Source organism: Aedes albopictus, unplaced genomic scaffold (assembly GCF_035046485.1).
Source record: "Aedes albopictus strain Foshan unplaced genomic scaffold, AalbF5 HiC_scaffold_338, whole genome shotgun sequence".
NCBI classification, from domain to species: domain Eukaryota; kingdom Metazoa; phylum Arthropoda; class Insecta; order Diptera; family Culicidae; genus Aedes; species Aedes albopictus.
This window is the reverse complement of record NW_026917131.1, coordinates 1-28,000: the sequence shown is the minus strand read 5'-3', so window position 1 is coordinate 28,000 and position 28,000 is coordinate 1. Positions and strand designations below refer to the sequence as shown.

Genomic DNA, 28,000 nt, shown 5'->3' with positions numbered 1-28,000 from the left:
ATGCTATTTGATCTTGTATATTGTCGATTTTCCCGCTTATTGAACGCGACGATTTGATTCCGTCGCAGGCGAAACCATCACCAGAGTCGTCGCCAGACAATCAGCTGTTTCTCCTATCTCACTAACACAAACAGCAGCAGAGGTGGTACTTGGTTCGTCGCGATGATTCAGAAATGCCGGCTGCAACTTCGCATGTGCTTCAAGCGATTTTTCATTGCGTGATCTAGGAAAATTTGTTAACAATTCTCTCAAGCACTTTTACATCTTCTCAATAATAAACTAAAACTGGTCGATTGATGTTGAAACCAAATGTTAGTGTTTCACATCAAAATGCAAATCTTTATCATATATTAACCATTAAATGTATGCTATTGTGAATTTATTAGATCCAATCTACCTTAACGCTGTCACTACTCTTACAACACTCTTCCCTAGCACGTAAGCAATCTGAATTAATTTGCAATGCTATTTTCATCTTCTACAGCGAGAGAAAGACGTGTGTTGCCGTGAGCATCGAAGCAAGAGAGATTCTATGCAAAACCTTGATCAGGTGACATTGACCACTATTTTAATTCAATTAAAACAATCTACCCAACACGCTCACTGCTACAAAAACACTCACTCCCATCACTAGTCTTTCAATTGAACTTCTATCACCACCGGAACAAAGCCCAGTTGTATTGCACATTCCGCAACGAGTAATCTCAATATACCAAGGCCACCCATCACAAATGTCCACCGTCTCCAGTGTGCATCCGGCCGACAAAATCGGTTGGCGAACGCCATTCCATGTATTATGTTTGGTCGATTCAATCGTGTAACAACTGAAAGTGACATTCTCTTCCATTTCTTTGACGAGCGCTGGTACACCACTATTGTCTTGGGACATATAGTGGTGAAAATTGTTCACCTCCTCAATGGTGCATTCGACGGACTTGTTTTTGGCGACACATTCGTCCCAGTCGGCAGTCCTATGACAGGTGGTGCAGTGGAGGCAGCATGCTAGGGGTGAAGGGAAAAGGAGTGTTAGCTTGAGGCTGGTTTTGTTACCCTGCACCACACCACCCTGCAGTATATTTTTAGAACAATTTTAGTACGGCTTGTTATCCTGCACCATACCACCCTGCAAGGAATTTCTAACAACATGGGTGACGAAAAAGACTTTTAAGGATGTTCAAGGATAAAATCATACTTATTAGAGTCCAATCATAAGGAATTGGGTGTAATTTTACTCAGAGTATTGCGATATTGCTAGAAAAACATTCATTTAAGAAATAAAATACATATCGATCGAACAGTTAAACGATATCATTGTGAAGGACTATTATCGTGATATAATGTCTTAAAGGACTTCCCCTACTGAGCAGAAATCTATTTACAATAAAATCCTAGGGAATTGTACCTTGTCAGATTATTTGAGTAAACCTTTGATTGTAGAAAGAAAGGCAATTCCTGGGTTAAGAAGCAGTCTATTAACATAATTAACATAAAATAAACTTAAAATTGGGGAAATCCTTGCAGGGTGGTTGAACCACATCAGCCTGCAGGACTTTGAACGTTTTATAATGCTCACAAGGACTTCCTGGATTAAGGAGCAGTCTATTGACATTGAAATCATAAAGAAGTGAAGTGTTTCTCTTATAAGTAAATTAGAGTTTTTCATATTTGTTAGGAATAATCTCGAAGTTGAGAAAAACCTTGCAGGGTGGTTGAACCACATCAACCTGCAGGACTTTAAACGTTCTATAATGTCCTCAAGAACTTCCTGGGTTAAGGAGCAATCTGTTGACATTGAAATCATAAAGAAGTGAAGTGTTCTCTTATAAGTAAATTCGAGTTTTTTATATTTGTAAGAAATAATCTCAAAAATGAGAAAAACATTGCAGGGTGGTTGAACCACATCAACCTGCAGGACTTTAAACATTCAATAATGTCCTCAAGGACTTCCTGGGTTAAGGAACAGTCTGTTGACATTGAAATCATAAAGAAGTGAAGTGTTCTCTTATAAGTAAATTCGAGTTTTTCATATTTGTAAGAAATAATCTCAAAAATGAGAAAAACCTTGCAGGGTGGTTGAACCACATCAACCTGCAGGACTTTAAACGTTCTATAATGTCCTCAAGAACTTCCTGGGTTAAGGAGCAATCTGTTGACATTGAAATCATAAAGAAGTGAAGTGTTCTCTTATAAGTAAATTCGAGTTTTTTATATTTGTTAGAAATAATTTCAAAGCTGAGAAAAGCCTTGCAGGGTGGTTGAACCACATCAACCTGCAGGACTTTGAACGTTCTATAATGTCCTCAAGGACTTCCTGGGTTAAGGAGCAATCTCTTGACATTGAAATCATAAAGAAGTGAAGTGTTCTCTTATAAGTAAATTAGAGATTTTCATATTTGTTAGGAATTATCTCAAAGTTGAGAAAAACCTTGCAGAGTGGTTGAACCACATCAACCTGCAGGACTTTAAACGTTCTATAATGTCCTCAAGGACTTCCTGGGTTAAGGAGCAATCTCTTGACATTGAAATCATAAAGAAGTGAAGTGTTCTCTTATAAGTAAATTAGAGATTTTCATATTTGTTAGGAATTATCTCAAAGTTGAGAAAAACCTTGCAGAGTGGTTGAACCACTCTTAAGGAGAAATCTCTTGACATTGAAATCATAAAGAAGTGAAGTGTTCTCTTATAAGTAAATTTGAGTTTTTCATATTTGTAAGAAATAATCTCAAAAATGAGAAAAACCTTGCAGGGTGGTTGAACCACATCAACCTGCAGGACTTTAAACGTTCTATAATGTCCTCAAGGACTTCCTGGGTTAAGGAGCAATCTGTTGACATTGAAATCATAAAGAAGTGAAGTGTTCTCTTATAAGTAAATTAGAGATTTTCATATTTGTTGAGAATAATCGCAAAATTGAGAAAAACCTTGCAGGGTGGTTGAACCACATCAACCTGCAGGACTTTAAACGTTCTATAATGTCCTCAAGGACTTCCTGGGTTAAGGAGCAATCTGTTGACATTGAAATCATAAAGAAGTGAAGTGTTCTCTTATAAGTAAATTAGAGATTTTCATATTTGTTGAGAATAATCGCAAAATTGAGAAAAACCTTGCAGGGTGGTTGAACCACATCAACCTGCAGGACTTTAAACGTTCTATAATGTCCTCAAGGACTTCCTGGGTTAAGGAGCAATCTGTTGACATTGAAATCATAAAGAAGTGAAGTGTTCTCTTATAAGTAAATTCGAGTTTTTTATATTTGTTAGAAATAATTTCAAAGCTGAGAAAAGCCTTGCAGGGTGGTTGAACCACATCAACCTGCAGGACTTTAAACATTCAATAATGTCCTCAAGGACTTCCTGGGTTAAGGAACAGTCTGTTGACATTGAAATCATAAAGAAGTGAAGTGTTCTCTTATAAGTAAATTCGAGTTTTTTCATATTTGTAAGAAATAATCTCAAAAATGAGAAAAACCTTGCAGGGTGGTTGAACCACATCAACCTGCAGGACTTTAAACGTTCTATAATGTCCTCAAGAACTTCCTGGGTTAAGGAGCAATCTGTTGACATTGAAATCATAAAGAAGTGAAGTGTTCTCTTATAAGTAAATTCGAGTTTTTTTTATTTGTTAGAAATAATTTTAAAGCTGAGAAAAGCCTTGCAGGGTGGTTGAACCACATCAACCTGCAGGACTTTAAACGTTCTATAATGTCCTCAAGGACTTCCTGGGTTAAGGAGCAATCTGTTGACATTGAAATCATAAAGAAGTGAAGTGTTCTCTTATAAGTAAATTAGAGATTTTCATATTTGTTGAGAATAATCGCAAAATTGAGAAAAACCTTGCAGGGTGGTTGAACCACATCAACCTGCAGGACTTTAAACGTTCTATAATGTCCTCAAGGACTTCCTGGGTTAAGGAGCAATCTGTTGACATTGAAATCATAAAGAAGTGAAGTGTTCTCTTATAAGTAAATTAGAGATTTTCATATTTGTTGAGAATAATCGCAAAATTGAGAAAAACCTTGCAGGGTGGTTGAACCACATCAACCTGCAGGACTTTAAACGTTCTATAATGTCCTCAAGGACTTCCTGGGTTAAGGAGCAATCTGTTGACATTGAAATCATAAAGAAGTGAAGTGTTCTCTTATAAGTAAATTCGAGTTTTTTATATTTGTTAGAAATAATTTCAAAGCTGAGAAAAGCCTTGCAGGGTGGTTGAACCACATCAACCTGCAGGACTTTAAACATTCAATAATGTCCTCAAGGACTTCCTGGGTTAAGGAACAGTCTGTTGACATTGAAATCATAAAGAAGTGAAGTGTTCTCTTATAAGTAAATTCGAGTTTTTTCATATTTGTAAGAAATAATCTCAAAAATGAGAAAAACCTTGCAGGGTGGTTGAACCACATCAACCTGCAGGACTTTAAACGTTCTATAATGTCCTCAAGAACTTCCTGGGTTAAGGAGCAATCTGTTGACATTGAAATCATAAAGAAGTGAAGTGTTCTCTTATAAGTAAATTCGAGTTTTTTTTATTTGTTAGAAATAATTTTAAAGCTGAGAAAAGCCTTGCAGGGTGGTTGAACCACATCAACCTGCAGGACTTTAAACGTTCTATAATGTCCTCAAGGACTTCCTGGGTTAAGGAGAAATCTCTTGACATTGAAATCATAAAGAAGTGAAGTGTTCTCTTATAAGTAAATTAGAGATTTTCATATTTGTTGAGAATAATCGCAAAATTGAGAAAAACCTTGCAGGGTGGTTGAACCACATCAACCTGCAGGACTTTAAACATTCAATAATGTCCTCAAGGACTTCCTGGGTTAAGGAGCAATCTGTTGACATTGAAATCATAAAGAAGTGAAGTGTTCTCTTATAAGTAAATTCGAGTTTTTCATATTTGTTAGGAATTATCTCAAAGTTGAGAAAAACCTTGCAGGGTGGTTGAACCACAACAACCTGCAGGACTTTAAACGTTTTCTAATGTCCTCAAGGACTTCCTGGGTTAAGGAGCAATCTGTTGACATTGAAATCATAAAGAAGTGAAGTGTTCTCTTATAAGTAAATTCGAGTTTTTCATATTTGTTAGGAATTATCTCAAAGTTGAGAAAAACCTTGCAGGGTGGTTGAACCACATCAACCTGCAGGACTTTAAACGTTTTCTAATGTCCTCAAGGACTTCCTGGGTTAAGGAGCAATCTGTTGACATTGAAATCATAAAGAAGTGAAGTGTTCTCTTATAAGTAAATTCGAGTTTTTCATATTTGTTAGGAATTATCTCAAAGTTGAGAAAAACCTTGCAGGGTGGTTGAACCACAACAACCTGCAGGACTTTAAACGTTTTCTAATGTCCTCAAGGACTTCCTGGGTTAAGGAGCAATCTGTTGACATTGAAATCATAAAGAAGTGAAGTGTTCTCTTATAAGTAAATTCGAGTTTTTCATATTTGTTAGGAATTATCTCAAAGTTGAGAAAAACCTTGCAGGGTGGTTGAACCACATCAACCTGCAGGACTTTAAACGTTTTCTAATGTCCTCAAGGACTTCCTGGGTTAAGGAGCAATCTGTTGACATTGAAATCATAAAGAAGTGAAGTGTTCTCTTATAAGTAAATTCGAGTTTTTCATATTTGTTAGGAATTATCTCAAAGTTGAGAAAAACCTTGCAGGGTGGTTGAACCACAACAACCTGCAGGACTTTAAACGTTTTCTAATGTCCTCAAGGACTTCCTGGGTTAAGGAGCAATCTGTTGACATTGAAATCATAAAGAAGTGAAGTGTTCTCTTATAAGTAAATTCGAGTTTTTCATATTTGTTAGGAATTATCTCAAAGTTGAGAAAAACCTTGCAGGGTGGTTGAACCACATCAACCTGCAGGACTTTAAACGTTTTCTAATGTCCTCAAGGACTTCCTGGGTTAAGGAGCAATCTGTTGACATTGAAATCATAAAGAAGTGAAGTGTTCTCTTATAAGTAAATTCGAGTTTTTCATATTTGTTAGGAATTATCTCAAAGTTGAGAAAAACCTTGCAGGGTGGTTGAACCACAACAACCTGCAGGACTTTAAACGTTTTCTAATGTCCTCAAGGACTTCCTGGGTTAAGGAGCAATCTGTTGACATTGAAATCATAAAGAAGTGAAGTGTTCTCTTATAAGTAAATTCGAGTTTTTCATATTTGTTAGGAATTATCTCAAAGTTTAGAAAAACCTTGCAGGGTGGTTGAACCACATCAACCTGCAGGACTTTAAACGTTTTCTAATGTCCTCAAGGACTTCCTGGGTTAAGGAGCAATCTGTTGACATTGAAATCATAAAGAAGTGAAGTGTTCTCTTATAAGTAAATTCGAGTTTTTCATATTTGTTAGGAATTATCTCAAAGTTGAGAAAAACCTTGCAGGGTGGTTGAACCACATCAACCTGCAGGACTTTAAACGTTTTCTAATGTCCTCAAGGACTTCCTGGGTTAAGGAACAGTCTGTTGACATTGAAATCATAAAGAAGTGAAGTGTTCTCTTATAAGTAAATTCGAGTTTTTCATATTTGTAAGAAATAATCTCAAAAATGAGAAAAACCTTGCTGGGTGGTTGAACCACATCAACCTGCAGGACTTTAAACGTTCTATAATGTCCTCAAGAACTTCCTGGGTTAAGGAGCAATCTGTTGACATTGAAATCATAAAGAAGTGAAGTGTTCTCTTATAAGTAAATTCGAGTTTTTTATATTTGTTAGAAATAATTTCAAAGCTGAGAAAAGCCTTGCAGGGTGGTTGAACCACATCAACCTGCAGGACTTTAAACATTCAATAATGTCCTCAAGGACTTCCTGGGTTAAGGAGCAATCTGTTGACATTGAAATCATAAAGAAGTGAAGTGTTCTCTTATAAGTAAATTCGAGTTTTTTTTTATTTGTTAGAAATAATTTTAAAGCTGAGAAAAGCCTTGCAGGGTGGTTGAACCACATCAACCTGCAGGACTTTAAACGTTCTATAATGTCCTCAAGGACTTCCTGGGTTAAGGAGCAATCTCTTTACATTGAAATCATAAAGAAGTGAAGTGTTCTCTTATAAGTAAATTAGAGATTTTCATATTTGTTAGGAATTATCTCAAAGTTGAGAAAAACCTTGCAGAGTGGTTGAACCACATCAACCTGCAGGACTTTGAACGTTCTATAATGTCCTCAAGGACTTCCTGGGTTAAGGAGAAATCTCTTGACATTGAAATCATAAAGAAGTGAAGTGTTCTCTTATAAGTAAATTAGAGATTTTCATATTTGTTGAGAATAATCGCAAAATTGAGAAAAACCTTGCAGGGTGGTTGAACCACATCAACCTGCAGGACTTTAAACGTTCTATAATGTCCTCAAGGACTTCCTGGGTTAAGGAGCAATCTGTTGACATTGAAATCATAAAGAAGTGAAGTGTTCTCTTATAAGTAAATTCGAGTTTTTCATATTTGTTAGGAATTATCTCAAAGTTGAGAAAAACCTTGCAGAGTGCACTGTTGAAAATGCTTTGACATCCATGTGCACAACAGAACATGTGCTCGATGAACAAATTGAGATTTGAAATTATGAAAAGAAATCCACGTACTCCGGTGAGACTCGAACTCACGACTCCCAATTCGCTAGACGGGCGCTTCTATTCCTTCAAGCTACGGAGTCACTCGACTATCTCCGTCGCCAGCAGGCCTAGAACTGAACTCGATTCCACAATCGCACATGGTTATCTTCTTTTCACAATCCAAACCCCCTTCGGATGGGATTAGATGAACATCTAACACATTGTCTGTTGTGCACATGTATGTCAAAGCGGGAGAGGAAGTTATTTTTAATTGTCGAGAGCTTCGGGCACTGCCTTCCAATCACTTATTGGTATGGCAATTAGTGTGCAGTCGGACTCTCGACGGGTCGGTCCTCGGCCGACCGAATACGGTAAGGGTGACCGTAGCACCTTACAAATGTCAATTTCTTGATTTTGCTTTGGCTGACCAAGCCATGTGGGAAATTACACTGTTGAAAATGCTTTGACATCCATGTGCACAACAGAACATGTGCTCGATGAACAAATTGAGATTTGAAATTATGAAAAGAAATCCACGTACTCCGGTGAGACTCGAACTCACGACTCCCAATTCGCTAGACGGGCGCTTCTATTCCTTCAAGCTACGGAGTCACTCGACTATCTCCGTCGCCAGCAGGCCTAGAACTGAACTCGATTCCACAATCGCACATGGTTATCTTCTTTTCACAATCCAAACCCCCTTCGGATGGGATTAGATGAACATCTAACACATTGTCTGTTGTGCACATGTATGTCAAAGCGGGAGAGGAAGTTATTTTTAATTGTCGAGAGCTTCGGGCACTGCCTTCCAATCACTTATTGGCCGAGGACCGACCCGTCGAGAGTCCGACTGCACACTAATTGCCATACCAATAAGTGATTGGAAGGCAGTGCCCGAAGCTCTCGACAATTAAAAATAACTTCCTCTCCCGCTTTGACATACATGTGCACAACAGACAATGTGTTAGATGTTCATCTAATCCCATCCGAAGGGGGTTTGGATTGTGAAAAGAAGATAACCATGTGCGATTGTGGAATCGAGTTCAGTTCTAGGCCTGCTGGCGACGGAGATAGTCGAGTGACTCCGTAGCTTGAAGGAATAGAAGCGCCCGTCTAGCGAATTGGGAGTCGTGAGTTCGAGTCTCACCGGAGTACGTGGATTTCTTTTCATAATTTCAAATCTCAATTTGTTCATCGAGCACATGTTCTGTTGTGCACATGGATGTCAAAGCATTTTCAACAGTGTAATTTCCCACATGGCTTGGTCAGCCAAAGCAAAATCAAGAAATTGACACTTGCAGAGTGGTTGAACCACATCAACCTGCAGGACTTTAAACATTCAATAATGTCCTCAAGGACTTCCTGGGTTAAGGAACAGTCTGTTGACATTGAAATCATAAAGAAGTGAAGTGTTCTCTTATAAGTAAATTCGAGTTTTTCATAATTGTAAGAAATAATCTCAAAAATGAGAAAAACCTTGCAGGGTGGTTGAACCACATCAACCTGCAGGACTTTAAACGTTCTATAATGTCCTCAAGAACTTCCTGGGTTAAGGAGCAATCTGTTGACATTGAAATCATAAAGAAGTGAAGTGTTCTCTTATAAATAAATTAGAGATTTTCATATTTGTTAGGAATTATCTCAAAGTTGAGAAAAACCTTGCAGAGTGATTGAACCACATCAACCTGCAGGACTTTGAACGTTCTATAATGTCCTCAAGGACTTCCTGGGTTAAGGAGCAATCTGTTGACATTGAAATCATAAAGAAGTGAAGTGTTCTCTTATAAATAAATTAGAGATTTTCATATTTGTTAGGAATTATCTCAAAGTTGAGAAAAACCTTGCAGAGTGATTGAACCACATCAACCTGCAGGACTTTGAACGTTCTATAATGTCCTCAAGGACTTCCTGGGTTAAGGAGCAATCTGTTGACATTGAAATCATAAAGAAGTGAAGTGTTCTCTTATAAGTAAATTCGAGTTTTTCATATTTGTTAGGAATTATCTCAAAGTTGAGAAAAACCTTGCAGGGTGGTTGAACCACAACAACCTGCAGGACTTTAAACGTTTTCTAATGTCCTCAAGGACTTCCTGGGTTAAGGAGCAATCTGTTGACATTGAAATCATAAAGAAGTGAAGTGTTCTCTTATAAGTAAATTCGAGTTTTTCATATTTGTTAGGAATTATCTCAAAGTTGAGAAAAACCTTGCAGGGTGGTTGAACCACAACAACCTGCAGGACTTTAAACGTTTTCTAATGTCCTCAAGGACTTCCTGGGTTAAGGAGCAATCTGTTGACATTGAAATCATAAAGAAGTGAAGTGTTCTCTTATAAGTAAATTCGAGTTTTTCATATTTGTTAGGAATTATCTCAAAGTTGAGAAAAACCTTGCAGGGTGGTTGAACCACATCAACCTGCAGGACTTTAAACGTTTTCTAATGTCCTCAAGGACTTCCTGGGTTAAGGAGCAATCTGTTGACATTGAAATCATAAAGAAGTGAAGTGTTCTCTTATAAGTAAATTCGAGTTTTTCATATTTGTTAGGAATTATCTCAAAGTTGAGAAAAACCTTGCAGGGTGGTTGAACCACAACAACCTGCAGGACTTTAAACGTTTTCTAATGTCCTCAAGGACTTCCTGGGTTAAGGAGCAATCTGTTGACATTGAAATCATAAAGAAGTGAAGTGTTCTCTTATAAGTAAATTCGAGTTTTTCATATTTGTTAGGAATTATCTCAAAGTTTAGAAAAACCTTGCAGGGTGGTTGAACCACATCAACCTGCAGGACTTTAAACGTTTTCTAATGTCCTCAAGGACTTCCTGGGTTAAGGAGCAATCTGTTGACATTGAAATCATAAAGAAGTGAAGTGTTCTCTTATAAGTAAATTCGAGTTTTTCATATTTGTTAGGAATTATCTCAAAGTTGAGAAAAACCTTGCAGGGTGGTTGAACCACATCAACCTGCAGGACTTTAAACGTTTTCTAATGTCCTCAAGGACTTCCTGGGTTAAGGAACAGTCTGTTGACATTGAAATCATAAAGAAGTGAAGTGTTCTCTTATAAGTAAATTCGAGTTTTTCATATTTGTTAGGAATAATCTCAAAATTGAGAAAAACCTTGCAGGGTGGTTGAACCACATCAACCTGCAGGACTTTAAACATTCTATAATGTCCTCAAGGACTTCCTGGGTTAAGGAGCAATCTGTTGACATTGAAATCATAAAGAAGTGAAGTGTTCTCTTATAAGTAAATTCGAGTTTTTTTTTATTTATTAGAAATAACTTTAAAGCTGAGAAAAGCCTTGCAGGTTGGTTGATCCACATCAACCTGCAGGACTTTAAACGTTCTATAATGTCATCAAGGACTTTCTGGGTTAAGGAGCAATCTGTTGACATTGAAATCATAAAGAAGTGAAGTGTTCTCTTATAAGTAAATTCGAGTTTTTCATATTTGTTAGGAATAATCTCAAAATTGAGAAAAACCTTGCAGGGTGGTTGAACCACATCAACCTGCAGGACTTTAAACGATCTATAATGTCCTCAAGGACTTCCTGGGTTAAGGAGCAATGTGTTGACTCTCTCTCTCTTCTTGGCGTAACGTCCTCACTGGGACAAAGCCTGCTTCTCAGCTTAGTGTTCAATGAGCACTTCCACAGTTTTTAACTGAGAGCTTCCTCTGCCAATGACCATTTTGCATGTGTATATCGTGTGGCAGGCACGAAGATACTCTATGCCCAAGGAAGTCAAGGAAATTTCCTTTACGAAAAGATCCTGGACCGACCGGGAATCGAACCCGTCACCCTCAGCATGGTCATGCTGAATACCCGTGCGTTTACCGCCTCGGCTATATGGGCCCCAGCAATGTGTTGACATTGAAATCATAAAGAAGTGAAGTGTTCTCTTATAAGTAAATTCGAGTTTTTTTTTTATTTATTAGAAATAATTTTAAAGCTGAGAAAAGCCTTGCAGGGTGGTTGAACCACATCAACCTGCAGGACTTTAAATGTTCTATATTGTCCTCAAGGACTTCCTGGGTTAAGGAGCAATCTGTTGACATTGAAATCATATAGAAGTGAAGTGTTCTCTTATAAGTAAATTCAAGTTTTTCATATTTGTTAGGAATAATCTCAAAGTTGAGAGAAACCTTGCAGGGTGGTTGAACCACATCAGCCTGCAGGACTTTAAACGTTCTATAATGTTCTCAAGGACTTCCTGGGTTGAGGAGCAATCTGTTGACATTGAAATCATAAAGAAGTGAAGTGCTCTATAAGTGAATTATAATTTTATATAAGAGAAAACGAGTCATACAAACATATTTGGAGGGACTTTCAAAATTGAAATCTTTGATTAGTTTTTTTATATTTGTTAGAAATAATTTCAAAGCTGAGAAAAGCCTTGCAGGGTGGTTGAACCACATCAACCTGCAGGACTTTAAATGTTCTATATTGTCCTCAAGGACTTCCTGGGTTAAGGAGCAATCTGTTGACATTGAAATCATAAAGAAGTGAAGTGTTCTCTTATAAGTAAATTAGAGTTTTTCATATTTGTTAGGAATAATCTCGAAGTTGAGAAAAACCTTGCAGGGTGGTTGAACCACATCAACCTGCAGGACTTTAAACATTCTATAATGTCCTCAAGGACTTCCTGGGTTAAGGAGCAATCTGTTGACATTGAAATCATAAAGAAGTGAAGTGTTCTCTTATAAGCAAATTCGAGTTTTTTTTTTATTTGTTATAAATAATTTTAAAGCTGAGAAAAGCCTTGCAGGTTGGTTGAACCACATCAACCTGCAGGACTTTAAACGTTCTATAATGTCCTCAAGGAATTCCGGGTTAAGGGGCAATCTATTTACATTGAAATCATAAAGAAGTGAAGTGTTCTATAAGTGAATTATAATTTTATATAAGAGAAAACGAGTCATACAAACATATTTGGAGGGACTTTCAAAATTGAAATCTTTGATTAGTTAAATGTGCTCTATCAGTATTTTTTTTATATAATGTTAGAAATTCTTTGAAAATTGAGGTAATCTATGCAGGTGTAGTGTTCTTTTATCAGTAAATAATATTTTTTTCTCATTGGTGTTAGAGTAAAATTCAAAGTTGAGATCTAAATGAATAGTTTGTTCTTTTTATTATAAATGCTCTGTTAGAAACACATAATTTTGCTGCACCACCTACCTTACCGTTGTTACTGTAGTAACATATTACAAAAAAGTCCACGTGAGAGTAAGAATGAAACTGCAGGAACTTTTAGGGGCTGTTCATAAACCACGTAGACCAAAATTTGGTCTTCCCCCTCGTTGACTTTTGTCTATACAAAAATTTGAAAATTTGTTTGGAGCATAGACTTTGGCCAGAACCCCCCCTCATCCCCCCAAAAAGTCTACGTGGTTTATGAACAGCCCCTTACTGGACAAAGTTTAGTTCAATTGTTAGATATATATGTGTGTTTATTTTTCATGTGTATAATAAGCAATACTGAAAAACATGAAATCAAATAAATAGGTTGTACAAAAGATAATGAAATCCTGTCGTTCACTGAAAGAAAAATATATACCAATTATTTAGATGAAGATTGATGATATTTTACTCATTAACCATTTCTGCATTTTTAACTTAAATTTATTGAAATTTAACCTATTTTGAGTACTTACCAAGCGTTTGTAAATGCGAAATGCATTGAATTCACATTTTTATTTATTTACATCCATTGCAGGTAAATGTTCCCAATGTTTTTCCAACATCGGAATTTCGGTAGCAATTTAGGCAACAATGTCTGTTACACTGTGCACAGCTGATTCTATTGATAGGAATCAGGCTTCCTCCGCAGTTGAAGCAGATGTCACTAGTTAAGAAGTTTCTCAATAATTTGAAAATCTCTTTTCTTTTTTCACTGACGTCTATTTTGTCAGTGAATGTTGTTTTCCCTGTGAAATAAATATGCAAAAGCAATTAAATAGATAATAGATTAATGTTTCTTTGTATATAAAAGTAGACGAATAAAGCATATTTTTTTCGGTTAGCACCCTTCTTCCCCTTTATCTGTTCGTTTTTATATATATATTCGTATTTGAGCATTTGATCAAATACATCTTTTTGCCAGGCGATTTAAAACACAGATTTATATGAAAAAGTGTTTTAATAATGCATTCAGGAAAAAACAGACGAAGGGTTAATTGACTTTTTTTTTTCATGAGTTCCAAATAATGAATTTTTTTCTGAACAATTTATTACAAAACAAAATCTTACCATTCAATAGCTGCTCCGCAAAATAAAAAACAAAAATTCCGCAGCTGACACCATCCTTTTGTTGTGTTGTTGGAATGTCATCGTATGTCCAAGTGTGCTGATTTTTCTTCACATTTTTTAGTGATTTAGAGGATGCACACAGAAAGGACAAAACGTCCATCCACCGGTTGAATACTCCTTGCGCTGTCAAAGACGTCGTTGTTTTCAAGGAGTTGAAAAGCTCCAGCCTCTTCTTTGCAAAATCAACCAATGTCAGATAAAAGTGATTGTTATGCAGTATTGGAACAATCACCTTCTTGTGCTTCAATATGTGTTCCACTGTTTTCACATGTTGCGCCGAAGTTTGGCTATCCAGTGATTCGAAATTTTCGTAGAGCCCAAATCCATATAGCTGGCGCCCTTCATGGAACTCGCACACGTACGTGTCTTTTTTGTCCACTCCCACTGCAGTTAATGCCGACTCAACCGTAGACTCGTACAACTCCGTATGATCAGCCAAGCATTGGATGTCCAGAATATCTAATAAATGTATCCTTTCTCGATAGACCAGTCTACCAATGAAATATTGTTTCCCTGGAGCGTTTGAATCAAGCTTTGTTTTAAGTTCAATAAAGGTTTTGATTGAAGGTTTGAGTTCGATGTCTTCCACACTTCTGTCGAACAACCTTTTGCGCGCCCGTTTCGAAGCCAGTCCAGTGTTCTGCGGTGTACGATCTCGCTTGGGAACTCGTTTCCACTGCGATTCGGCATTTACTATATCCTTTTCTGACATTTCCGAGTTACTTTTTGGGACATCACTTCCAATTGGCTTTCTATAGCTTTTCGGCCGGCAGTTCAGTCTGCTTTTTGGGATGGCATTTCTGTAACGTATAATTACAGCTCTTGTTTCATCCTTTTTTGCCCTCACAAAGCGATCAACTGGGATCGGAAGTTTTCCCACATCCAACACCGCAGATCTTAAAGCTTCTTTTTCTTCACACCAGTGACTTTCTATATTGTTGGTGTTGAAACGGAACTTCGTTGGGAATTCTGTATGAGAGGATGATTTCGGTAAATGGCAAATGGCTGTCCACAGAGGAACCAGTGCCATGTACTGCTTCATAAATTCCAAAGTGAAATTTTGATTTTGTTTTGTCGTTTTACCATCAATTGCGTTTTCATAAACTGTCTTAGCATCTTTATAAAACGGCGACCGCTTGTAAATTGGATCGCTCATTTTCTCAAAGGTTTTTTCTTCGCAATCGTTAGCCTGCTGCATGAATGCGTCTGCTTCGTCATAGTTGAGATGCTTCAACGTCAGTTCCACATCTGTGTCTGGATCACTCAAGACTTTCACCATCACTTCGAAATATTTTAAAACATCTGTATAATCTCGGCTGTGGACCATTGCCACGAAAATAACTTTTAGAACGGTTTTGATCTGAAATATATCGTAATAACAGTGACTTGAGGGTTTTTTTTATCATCGTACAAATTGGTACGAAGGTTATCAGAATTTAATGAATTGTTGTTGAGGAAAATCGGTTAGAAATGTCGGAAATACTATTTACAAAAAATTCTAAAAAAAATATGTTTGGATGGAAATTTTATACGCTATATTCTGTGAAACTTTCAAGATGTGTTGTTTTTTCTTTCCTGAGTAATGATCATTTTGAGCAAATTAATAACCAACATCTGGACAATTTCCACAAAATTGGTCAGGCACAAAAAAAAACACATCTTGAAAATTTCACAGAATATAGCATATGAAATTTCTTTCAAAAAAATGTTTTGGGAATTTTTCGTAAATAGTTTTTTCGACTTTTCAAACCAATTTTCTTTAACAGTGGAAAAAATTGTGGAAAGCAATTTTTATTTTGTATTTTTTGTGGGTCACTGAAAAAAATGTTTACGATTTCATTGTGTCTACGATGTTTTTTAAGTTATGATTTTTCAAAGAAAACATCTGGACAATTTCCTTAAAATTGGACATAAAAAAAGAAATAAACTTTTCCAACCGATTTTCCTCATCAGTGGAAAATTTATTGGAAAAAATTTTCATTTTGTATTTATTTTATTGCTGAGAAAATTTGCTTATGATTTCACAAAAAAAAAACTGTGCCTACGATGCTTTGTTGTTGAGTTATGGTTTTTCTAAGTATGTGGAATATGTGGAAAATGTTTGCTTTTCCCTGAAGTTTTCCGGAAAATTGGGTGACCCTGATTTTTTTTCAATTTAGTTTGTTCATATATACACTCCCGATCAAAAGTTTGGGGTCACCCCCTCAAAAACATGTCATTTTTTAGGCCCATATCTCCACCAATTTGCGTCCGATTTCAAAATCCTAGGTCTCATTCGAAAGAAAATAAGTCAAAGTAACTTTGAACATGATTTCGGTGAAAGTTTTTCAAAAATATTTGTATGTAAACTTAACCCAAAGTTGCCAAATTTTCTAAAAAATCAATATAAACTTACGGCAGTGTCGTTGGAGATTGGGTCGACCAAACTTTAAGATGAGAGTCGCAATATAACCTATTTCCTATAAGCTTTCAACTGCTTTTACCGAACTTGGCTAAAAAATCTAGGAAAAAAAATATAAAGTAAATTACCTCCTAATGTCATCGACCAAAAGTTTGGGGGCACCTCTCATCAGCAAAAAGTTTGGAGTCACTGTCGTAAAACATGTAAAACTGATTTGGTGTTATCTTCGTCATCTATAATTCAATTTTAATTCTTTTTGGCTTTGGGTTAAGTTTACATACAAAAATGTTCGAAAAACTTTCACCGAAATCATGTTCAAAGTAACTCTGACTTATAATCTTTCGAATAAGACCTAGGGTTTTGAAATCGGACGCAAAGCGGCGGAGATATGGGCCTAAACAAATGTCATGTTTTTGAGGGGGTGACCCCAAACTTTTGATCGGGAGTGTATATAAACCCTACCTCTGAAAAAAAAATTCATTGTATTCTGAAAACCTTCGTACCAATTTGTACGATAATTTAAAAAAATCCACTAAACAGCGTAAATAGCTGAGAAAGCCATAACCGTCTGCTTTTTAAAATATTTCATGAAATTTCGAATTATAATATCAAATATTGCTTTGATGATGGCAATGTTTACGCAGAACTACAGGAGATAGACAAAATGATCGGGACAAGCAAAATTTTCACTTTTTAAAAAATGTTCAATTAGCTGTAACTTTTCGAAAAAAAAGCATCAAATATTCTCAAATTTTTACTGTGAGTGCATCAACTAGTTGTGCATCAGTGGTTCAAATTTGAGATCTCCGGATTTAATGAACCGATTGAAATGAAATTTTGACCATTTATGACTTATATAAGGCCGTTACAAATATTTATTTCTGAAAAACATTTGACTTAACTTGAAATTTTTAACAAGAGACAAAATTATAGCGATTTTAATTTTTTCATGATTCTTTAGTAAGTTGGTCCATTTTTAATATGCATTCTATAACTTTTATTGGTAGCTATGTTGTTACTTTCCTTCAAAACACATTTATATACAAGTCAATTAGAGAGAATTAAATGAACTATAATTGCATCTTGAATTTTGAAACGATGTTGATATTTTGGGAAATTTGGTGTTTTATTAGAAAAATAATCTAATCGTTATAATTTTCTTCCGTGTTAAAAATATTAATTTAAGTCAATGGTTTTTCATAGCTCATTATATAAGTCATAATTGGTCGAAATTTCATTTCAACCGGTTTATTGAATCCAGATATATTATAGCTCAAAGTTGGCTATCAAATAGTTTTACCTTTTTCAAGATTCTTTGTAGCTTCGTGGAGAATGGTCCGATCTTTTCTAATTTTGGACCACTGATACACATCTAGTTGACGAACTTACAGTAGAAATTTGAGAATATTTGATGCACTTCTCGACAAGTTATGTCTATCCCCTGTATATGTACGCAGTGGTTTTTGCTGTTTAGTGTATTCCCCAACGAACTTACTTCCTCTGGTTCCGCCAACTTTTCCAAATCCTTTAGGAAATTCTTAGATAGATGCGTTATGCACAAAAACACTAATATGATTGTGCTGTCAACTCTCTTCTCCAGCTCTTCATCGCATTTGCAGGTGTAGTCATACATGATATTAAGATATTGCACCACATCAAGCCCACTTAGATTGAGGATCGCATTAATTTGTGCCCAGCAGAAATCGCTGACTATCGCTAAGTATGAAAAAAAATATATTAAAAATTCAAAATATTTCACAGTATTACAATGTATTGTACCGTTCATTGGTGGCCATGTATTTTTTCCAAATTTACGAATGAAGTTTTCTTTAAACTCATTCAAAAAAAAGAAAATACTTCTGCTGGACTGATCAGTGCTCACATAGTCAGCGAAGGATGTGATCATTTTTGTCGATGTGTTATCGCCCGGAATTTGAATTGGCCTGACAAGAGCGTAGTTATCCCTCCTTTTGTCCTCGCAGCCCTTCAAAGCAGCACAAATACCGGAAGTTGCATCCATTTCAATAGCAAACCGCGGTGGCTTCATCGCTGTGTTTGCGTCGTACCTTTCTTTCTCTTTCTTCAAAATTGTTAATTGATCGTCACACAATAATATGAGCTTGACCGGTCCGATTGCAAGGTACTGGAAGTATCTGGAAAAAAATGTTATCTATGACAAATGATCATGGAATTAGGAAGAAATCAATTACCGAAAATCTTCATGTGACTGCTTAAGCACTGATGGCATTTGTTTCTCGGCTGTCCACATCAGCAGAAGTTGCTGGATTAAGTCCGATGTAACGCGATATTGGTTCAACCACTCAGCACGAAGGTTTTTTAAAACTGATTGCGAGACAGGCCATTTATCCCGAGGCATTACGAAATTATCTTCACCGTAATTCGCAATTAGATAATTTCCGTGGGCTTTTGGCATCATTTTTGATGCATCACATAGTGCTGTGGCTCTTGCTTCTCCTCGCAACTGAGGCACTTTATATGTGTTGGTACAGTGTCGTACTGGTAAATCGGTGCTTTTAACTTTAAAACGCTTAGCTCCATTTTCTTGATTACAGAGCTTGTCGTTCGGATAGTAATCCAAATGAAGCAAATTACAGGGATTTTCATCACCCCACGTACAATATACCGCAATTCTTAAGCACTCTTCTGTGGCCAAGTAGTAGTTATCTTTGCAAGCTGGCATACAGGGCCATCCAGCTTTTTTCAAGCTACTGATGATCATGCCGGCATATCCTATAAATTTAATTGAAAGTCAACAGTTCATATTTTGAATTGGAAACGGAAGCATGGGTATAACATTTTAAGCACAATGAACATAAAAAAAATACTTACCAGGTTTTAATTTCAAATTTCCCCGACCATCAACGGTTGAATACTTCAGCCATTCCTCGTGTTGCATTTCAATAAGCATTTCAGTTGCTTTATATTCGTACTGACTGAACTTGTACCTTCGTACACCACTCCAACTGCTACGCCTCAAACAATCTTCACACCGGCAGTTTTCGTTGCGATTTTCAAATGTATCCAATTCCAAGATTTCTTCAGTTGTAGAACTCGCAGTGCTGTTGAGTATTTTTACCCATTTTTCCTTGTTTGTCTTAAACTCCCCTAATAATCGATTCATGTTGATGAGATTAACAAACTTATTCTTCTTCACTGCATTTGGCCCAACTTTCATCAAACTGCACACTTCCATATACTCATCCATGCCCAAATCGAAACAATCGACCGGATGTTGCAATAAATATCGCGCAAAGTCTGCTTTTTGTTGGTTTGTGAATCTACGAGTCATTGTGTATTACTGAAATATTTTATTAATGGAAAATATATCATTTAGTCTCATTCAATTCTAATACAAAACTTGCTTTATGAAGATGAGTTAATTTTTGATTAACGTTCAAAATTACTTTCGATTCGCGGTTTTCTAGTTTCCAAGAAATGGCAGATCAAAAATTTTTGTTGTTGTCAAAAAAATAGTGTTTAACGAGAACGGTTCTAGCTTTGCGAAAGATTAGTCAATGGAGCTCAAATGTGTACCAATGATGCACATATAACATATGGACAAAGAGTCGATATGAAAGATTTTTCAAGCACTGAAGTTACAGCTAGTCGAACTTTTTGTTGAGGGAAAAAAAATACTTATCCCAAATATGTTGGCCATCTCGTGTATAATGGAAAATATCAATTAGATGATTAAAAAATAAGAAGACATGTATAATTTGTCAAAATGAAAAACTCATCGTATTTGTTGAATAGATTCAAATTTCACTTAAAAATTCTAATAGTTTTATGAAGAAAGTATATTGACTGACTTGGCCAAAAATACGAGGGGGTGGAGGTGAAATATGTAAGTAATAAACAATATTTTCAAGCCTCAAAACCTTTCTGTTTGTCCAGAGAACCTTTTCATATTTAGTTTTTGGAGCAGCCTGACTAAATGCATAATTACGAATACCTTAGTAAATATTGATTATTTCACTAGATGCTATTAAATGATGATCAAACTTCAAATTAAATAAATAAAAACCATTAATAACAATTGGGTTCTTTAACCTTCCGTAACTCGCGCGGTTGGCCACCACCACCAGCTAATGCAGAGTACAAAAAGCGATATTTTTTCAACGTGTTGAATATAACTTTGGTATGGGTATTAGCGGAGATACCTCCGACACTAGAAAACGAGGTTTTGGGATTCTTGTACACTCATTGTGGAAAGGGTTTAGGCTATAACTTTATTGATACTTTTCTAAAACATCTGAAAATTTGCCCATGAATTAACAATATAATAAAAATAAAGTGGTGAAAATTTCATCAAGATCAGTTAGCCCTAAATTTTCTAGAAATCAAAACAGAAACCGCTTCGGAGTGAATTTCAGGTCCTTTATAAAAATTTTAACGTCCAATTTTAAAATATTTGCGTTTATATCCAGAACAAGTTTGCAGAACATAATTGATGTAAATCTGGCCAAAGTACTACAAAAAATTCATAAAACTACAAATTTTTCAGGAAAATCATACAATCTCAAACTAATCTCGAATTCCCATACATTTTATGACTTTAAAATATTTGCGTATTTATTCAGAACAATTTTTCAGATCATTATCGATATAAATCTGGCCAAAGAACCACAAAAAATTCAGAAAACAACGTATAATACAGAGAAAACCATATTTTCTTTTGTAACTTCAAAGTTATCGCGATGGCCAATTTTAAAATGAGCGCGTATATGCGTATGAAGAAGAAATTCTCAGAACATTGTTGATATTTTTCTCATCAAAGAACTACAAAAAATTCAATAAACCTATGAATTTTTCAGGAAAAATATACAATTTTGTTATAACTTCAAACTAATTTCAAATTTCCATACATTTAATGATTTTAAAATATTTGCGTATATATCCAGAACAAATTTGTAGATTATTATTGGTCGCGATTGGTCGCGATGACCAATGTATTTTTTTTATTTCAAAATGTGCGCATATACCTAAGGAACGAATTCTCAAAACACTGTTGATATTTTTCTCTTCAAAGAACTACAAAAAAATCAGAAAACTACGTATTTTATAGGAAAAGTATACCATTTTGATATAACATCAAATTAATTTTAATTACCCATACATTTTATGATTTTAAAATATTTGCGTATTTATCCAAAACAAGTTGGCAGAATATTGTTGATAGATTTCTCTCCAAAGAACTACAAAAAATCAGAAAACTACGAGTTTTAAAAATACTTGTTCTGTATAAATGTGCAACTATGTATATTGAAATCATAATATGTATGGGATGCTGAGATCAATTTTAAGTTATAATCAAAATGTATGTTTTCGGAAAATTTTGAAATTTTCTTAATTTTTGTAGTGCTTTAGCTAGCATAATATAAACAATGGTTTGCAAATTTGCTTCGGAAAAATTTGGATTTTTTTCATTCATAAATGTATGAAATACTGAGATCAATTTGAAGTTATAACGAAATTGTATAATTTTCTCGAAAAATTTGTATTTTTCCGATTTTTTCGTTGTTTTTCGATCAGAACTAGGGTAAGTGTGCCGATCGTTGTGGTAATAAGGTAAATTAGTTTAAAAAAATATGATCTTTTTATCTAATAAAGGGTTTCAAAACGTTAGTAGGTAGTTTTCTATCCAAATTTGCCCGGAAAAATATGAAAACTATCGTTTCTCTCTGTTTTCGATCAAAAATCGCATACCACAACAATAGGCACACTGTTTCTATTATGGAGGTAAAATTTAATTTCGGTTCCTAATGTTGCGGTATCCCATTGAAATCATATGGGATACCGCAACAATAGGAACACTGCAGCAGAAATATTAAGGAAAATATTTTTTTTAAATAGATTTTTGGGCAAATCTTAGGCACACAAAAAGTGCAATCTCATTATTAAAGCATAATACATCTATTAAAAATGCCTTTTGGTAACATTTCAGTCGAAAAAGTGCTCAAACGCCACTACCGCAACATTAGGTACTACCACAACGAAGGGAACAATTACCCTATATCAATATGGTTAACCAAAGATGTTTTGAATGTACAACGCAAATATTTTTAAATCATAAAATGAATTAGAAATTGAGATCAACTTGCAAAAATTGTATTTTTTTTGAAAAATTAATAGTTTCTGATTTATTTGTAGCTCTTTGACCAGAATTATGTCAATCTTATGTTATTACAAAATTATAAATTTGCCGGAAATATTCGTAGTTTCCTGATTTTTTGTAGTGTTTTTGCCCGAATAATGTCAACAATGTTCTGCAAATATATTTTAGATAAATACGCAAATATATGGAATATTGACAATTTGAAATTATAACAGCATTGTATATTTTTCCTAAAAAAAATCGTAGTTTTCTGTATTTTTTGTAGTTTGTTAGTTACATCAGCAATGTTGTGCACAAGGGCGTAGCCAGCTTTTCGGTCAGGGGGGGGCAAGCCCCCTTAGCAAATTTGTACCTAGTACGTTCATAACTAAACGCAATATGATGAAATTGGATATAATAATATTATATTCTAAAGACATTATTTAACCCTTCAGCAGTCACTCTGTTGTACTTTGCGCGCAATACGTTATAAAGAGATCTACAAAAATCAACGTGTTTCTGGTAGCGGTGGCCAATTCCTGGAAGATTAAGGATTTTTATTTACTCGTGCATTATTTTGCTCTGATTTTTTTTGTTAATATCTACAAAACATTCATGAGAAATTATAGCTGAACTCTTTTGAGGACTAGCTAAGAATTTCTTAGTTCCTGTATAAATCCTTTTCAAATTGTCTTCCAATACTATTCGCTGAAAAAATTCTTCCAGAAAATCTCGAAAAATTAAAATAAATCATCAGGTAATCCTGGAGAAGTTCTTGGGTACTTCACTGAAAAGATGATAGAAGGACTTCGGAAATTTTCGACGGAACTCCTAAATGAATTCTTAAAGCGAACCTGAGAGAAAAGCCTGAAGAAATCATCCATGAGGAATTCATGGAGCAATCCATGGAAAACTTTCTGGATAAATCCCTGAAGAAACACATGGATTAATTCCTGGAGCAATTCCTACAGAAATGCCTGGAGGAAGCCTTGTAGAATCCCTGTAAAAAAATCCCAGAGGAATTCCCGGAGGAATCCCTGGAATAATTCTAGATGTATACCTGGATGAATTCCCGTATTAATTATGGGAGGAATACCTAGAGAAATATCTGAAGAGATCTCATGAGGAAATCCTAGAAGAAATCCTAGATCAATTCCTGAAGGATTCCTTGTACGAAATTCTGGAGAAATTCCTGGAGGAATTCTGGGAGGTATCCATAGAAAAATTTCAAAAGAAATCTCTTGAGGAATTCCTAGTGGAAATATTTGAGAAATTTCAGATGGAATCTTTGGAGGAATTCTTCAAGAAATGCCTGAAGGAATTCCTGGAAGAATCACTAAAGCAATTCCTGGGAAAATTTCTAGAGATAATCCTGGAGGAATGCCTGGAGAAACTTCTGAACAAATTCCTGGCGTAATTCCTGAAAAAAATCTTGGATAAGACCCAGCAAGAATTCCTGGAGAAATTTTCTGGATAAATTCTTGGAGTAATCCCTAGAAAAAATCCAGGAGAAATCTCCAAAGCAATTCTGGGAGGAATTGCTGGAGAATTTCTGAAAAAATCACTTGAGAAATTCCACTAGGATTCTCAAGAACCCTTGGAGGAATTTATGGAGGATTCCCTGGAGTAATCTATGGGAATATCTCTGGAGAAATTCGTGGAGAAATCTCTGAAGCAAACCCTGGACGAATCTCTGGCAGAACTCCTGGAGGAATGTCTGGAGGAAAACCTGAAAAATTCCTGAAAGTAGTCATGGTGAAATTTCTGGAAGAATCTCTGAATAAATCCTTAGAGGATTTCCCGAGGAATTCTTGACATAATTTCTGTAGGATGTCCAGGAGCAATTTCTGGAGGAATTCCTGATGAAATTTCTGGTGTTTTTCCTGGAGAAATTCCTGGATAAAATCCTGGATGAATGGCTGGAAGAGTTCCTAGAAACAATTTTCGAAAGAATTACTGGATGAGTTTCTAGAGGAATCTCCAGAGGAATTCTGGGAGATTTATATTTATTTTTCTGTAATTTTTCTATTTCTGAACAATATCCATTGAGGAATTTCTGGAGGAATTTCTAGCGGAATTCCTGGTAAAATCCTCTAAGGAATTCCTTAAGGAATCTCTGGGGGAATCCTTGAAGAAATTTGTGGAGAAATCGCTGAAGGAATACCTAAGGGAACCCATGATAAATTCACGAAGGTATTCCTGGAGAACTTCCTGGAAAGATACGAACCAGCCTAGGGCTTCTATATTCTTCTGATATAGCTAAATCAATCAACTACCTGGAATAATTTCTGAAGAAATCCATAGAGAATTTCCTGGAAGAATCCTTGGAGGAACTTTTGGAGGATTTCCCAGTGGTATCTTCGAAGGATTTCCTGGAGGAATCCATGGGAAAATCCCTGAAAAAAACCGTGGAAAAATTCATGGAAAAATCTCTGGAGTAATTCCTGAAGCAATCCCTGATGGAAATCCAGAGAAATTCTTGGAGAAATGCCTGGAAGAATCCCTAGAGGAATTGCTGACACAGTTTCTAAAGGATGCAATTCCTGTGGTATTTCCTGGAGGAGTTCCTGGAGAAGTTCCTGGAGAAGTTCCTGGATAAAATCTTGGAGGAATGCCCGTTGGAGTTCCTAGAGGAATTTCTAGAGGAATTCATGAAAGAATAACTGGATAAGTTTTTAGAGGAATCTCCAGAGGAATTCTGGGAGTTGTATATTATTTTTATATTTCTGAAAAAAAAACCCTTGAGAAAATCCTGGAGGAATTTCTAGCGAAATTTTTGGAGGAATTCCTATAGAAATTCTCGAAAGAATTCCTGAAGAAATCCCTGGAGAAATCCTTGAAGGGATTTGTGATGAAATCCCTGGGGAAATCTCTAGAGGAATTCCTGGAGGAGTATCTGGAGGAATCCATGAAAAATTCCTGAAGGTATTCCTGGCGAATTTCCCGGAAAAGGTTCTTATGAAATCCCTAGCGGTTTTGCTGGAAAAAAGGAATTTCTGGAGAATTTTCTGGAAGAATATTCAAAGGAATCCTAGAGGAATCCCTGAAAAAATCTCTGGAGGAATTGGTGAAGAAATCCCTGAAGCAATTCATGAAGGAATCTCAGGAGAAATTCTTAGATGAATGCCTGGAGGAGTCCGTGCAAAATTCTTGAGGGTAATCTTGGAAAATTTCCTAGAGAAATTTCTGACATAATTTCTGAAGGATGTCCAGAAACAATTCCCGGATCAATCCCTAGAGAAATTGTTGGAGGAATTCCTGAAAAAATTCTAGGGGTATTTTCTGGAGTATCACCTAGAGGAGTTCCTGGAGAAATTCCGGGATAAAGTCCTGGAGGAATTTTTTTTTTAATTTCTTTGTATTTGTGAATTTTAACTTATTGCTAATTCTTCACACCCCTGGAGGAATGCCTGAAGGAATCCCTGGAGGAATTCCTTTGGGAATTCGTGGAGGAATCTTTGGAGGAATTCTTGCATTAATTACTGGATGGATTGAGAGAAACTTCTGAAAAAATGCCCTGCAAAATTCCTGGAGGAATTCCTCGAGGAGACCCTGGAGAAATTCCTGGATGGAATTCTGAAGGAATCTTCTGGAAGAATTAGGAGGAATTTCTGGAGGAGTCCCTGAAACAATTCCTGGGGGAATAACTGGTGGAATTCCTGGAGGAATCGCTTAAGGACAAACGTCTTGAAATCCCGCTTCAACAATGCATCAGAACTTCCGACGCACAAATCTCAAGAAGCAAGCTTCAAACAACAGTGCATTTTATTATTCTGCTCTTGCTCTTGTAATAAGCTTCAAATAAAAAGAACAGGTATGCTGGTTTTGTTTACGAAGAGTTTTGTGCTCTCGAAATCGTGAGTAGGTACCAAAGGCGGCCATTGTGGCTGCATTTTGGGATTCTAACAAGTCTGTCCTTAAAATAATCTTGGAGAAATCTCTGCAAAAATCCAAGGAAGAATCCCTGAAAGAATGCCAGGAAACCTTCCTGGTAGATGCCTAGTAAAATTACTGGTGGAATTCCTGGGAGGATTCTCTGAAGTAATTTTAGAAAATCTTTGGAGGAATTCCTGTAGGAGTCTCTGAAAAAAATCCTTGGAGGTATCCTTAAGGATTTCCTGGATAAATTACTATAGGAATTCCAGGTTAAATTCTTGGAAGAATCTCGGAAGCAATAACTGGAGGAACCACTGGAGGAATGCATGGATTTTTTGGTCGAATCTCTGAAAAAAATCTTGTAGGGATTCTTCAAGGGATCCTTGGAGGATATCCTAGAGAAATTTCTGTAGGAATCTCCACAGGAACTCCTAGAGAAATATCTAGAGCAATTTGTGGCGGAAATTATGGGGGAATCTCTGGATATATTCCTGGACGAGTTTTTAGAGAAATTCCTGCAGGAATTCCCAGAGAAATCCTTGGAAAAAAACCTAAAGGAATTCATAAGAAAAATTCGTGGATTAATCTAGTGAGGAATACAAAAAATAATTCCTGAAGAAATCGCAGATGGAATTCTTGGAGAAATTTTGAAGGAATCTTTAGAAGAGTTCCTGAAGAAACTCCAGAAGGTATCTCGGAAGCAATTTCAAGAGGAATTCCTAAGGGAATCCCTAAATAGTTCCTGGAGCAAGTACTGATTAATTCCTGGAGGCGTTACTGAAGGAATCCTAAGAAGAGTTCCTGGGAGAATCTTTGGAGGATTTTTTAAAATAAGTTGTTCCAGAAATAATCACAGAAGTAATTTTTGAGTTAAGAACTGCAGAATTTCTTGGAGGAATCCATGGAGGATTTTTTCCTCCCCTGTTGGGGAAATTAAGCCACTGTGTCCAATAAGCTGATCTTTTGTGGCATGGAAGATTCCTAGAGGAATGTCTGTAGGGATTAACGAAGGAATCTCTAGAAATACTCCTGAAGGAATCTCTAGAAGAATTCCCGGAGGTATTTCTGGAGGATTCTCTGGAGGCATTTCTGAAGGAACCCCTGGATTAGTTTTAAGGGGAATCTCTGCAGCAATTCACAGAGGAATCCCTGGAATAATTTCTGGAGGAATCCCTTGAGAAATTCCTGGAAGAATCCTAGGAAGAATTCCTGAAGAAATTGCAGAAGCGATTCTTAGAGGTATTCCTAAGACTAAGAGAATCCCTAAACAGTCCCTGTAGGATGAACTGGATTAATTCTTAATTCCTGGAGGAGTCCCTGACAGAATTCCAAGAGGAATTCCTGAAGAAATTCTAAAAAGTGTGGAGCTGTTCCTGAAAGAAACACAGAAGAAATTCCAGGATGAATCCCTGGAGGAATTCTTGAAGGAAAACCTAGAGGAATTTTTGAAAAAATCCCATGTGGAATCCCGGAAGCAATCCCATGAGAAAATCCTTAGGGAATTCCAGGAAGCTTTCTTAACAAATTCTGCAGAATTTCTGTAGGTAAAAAAATTGAAATCCATGTCACTAAAATTTTTGGACAAAAGGAGCTCCTGGATTAATTTTTAGCTAATCTCTGGTAAAATTCTGGTATTCCTGCTGATATACTTCGAATTATTCCAGTTTCTGCTGACGGGTATCCCTGGAGAAATTCCAGGAGGAATTATCAAAAAAGCACTGGAGCAATTACTGAAGGAGCTTCTATAGATAT

The 28,000-nt window shown here is 36.0% G+C and overlaps 1 protein-coding gene across 1 annotated transcript; it reads right to left on the bottom strand.

The window, feature by feature from the left end:
• Window positions 1-622: 622 nt before the first annotated feature.
• On the bottom strand, window positions 623-26,028 carry LOC109427979 (uncharacterized; the record flags this gene model as incomplete). Its single annotated transcript, XM_062843606.1, has 3 exons — window positions 18,468-26,028; window positions 13,797-18,410; window positions 623-1,002 (listed from the first exon to the last, which is right to left on the bottom strand). Coding segments are annotated over exons 2-3 (1,767 nt in total), but the record flags the coding sequence as incomplete, so codon positions are not given.
• Between the last annotated feature and the right edge of the window lie 1,972 nt (window positions 26,029-28,000).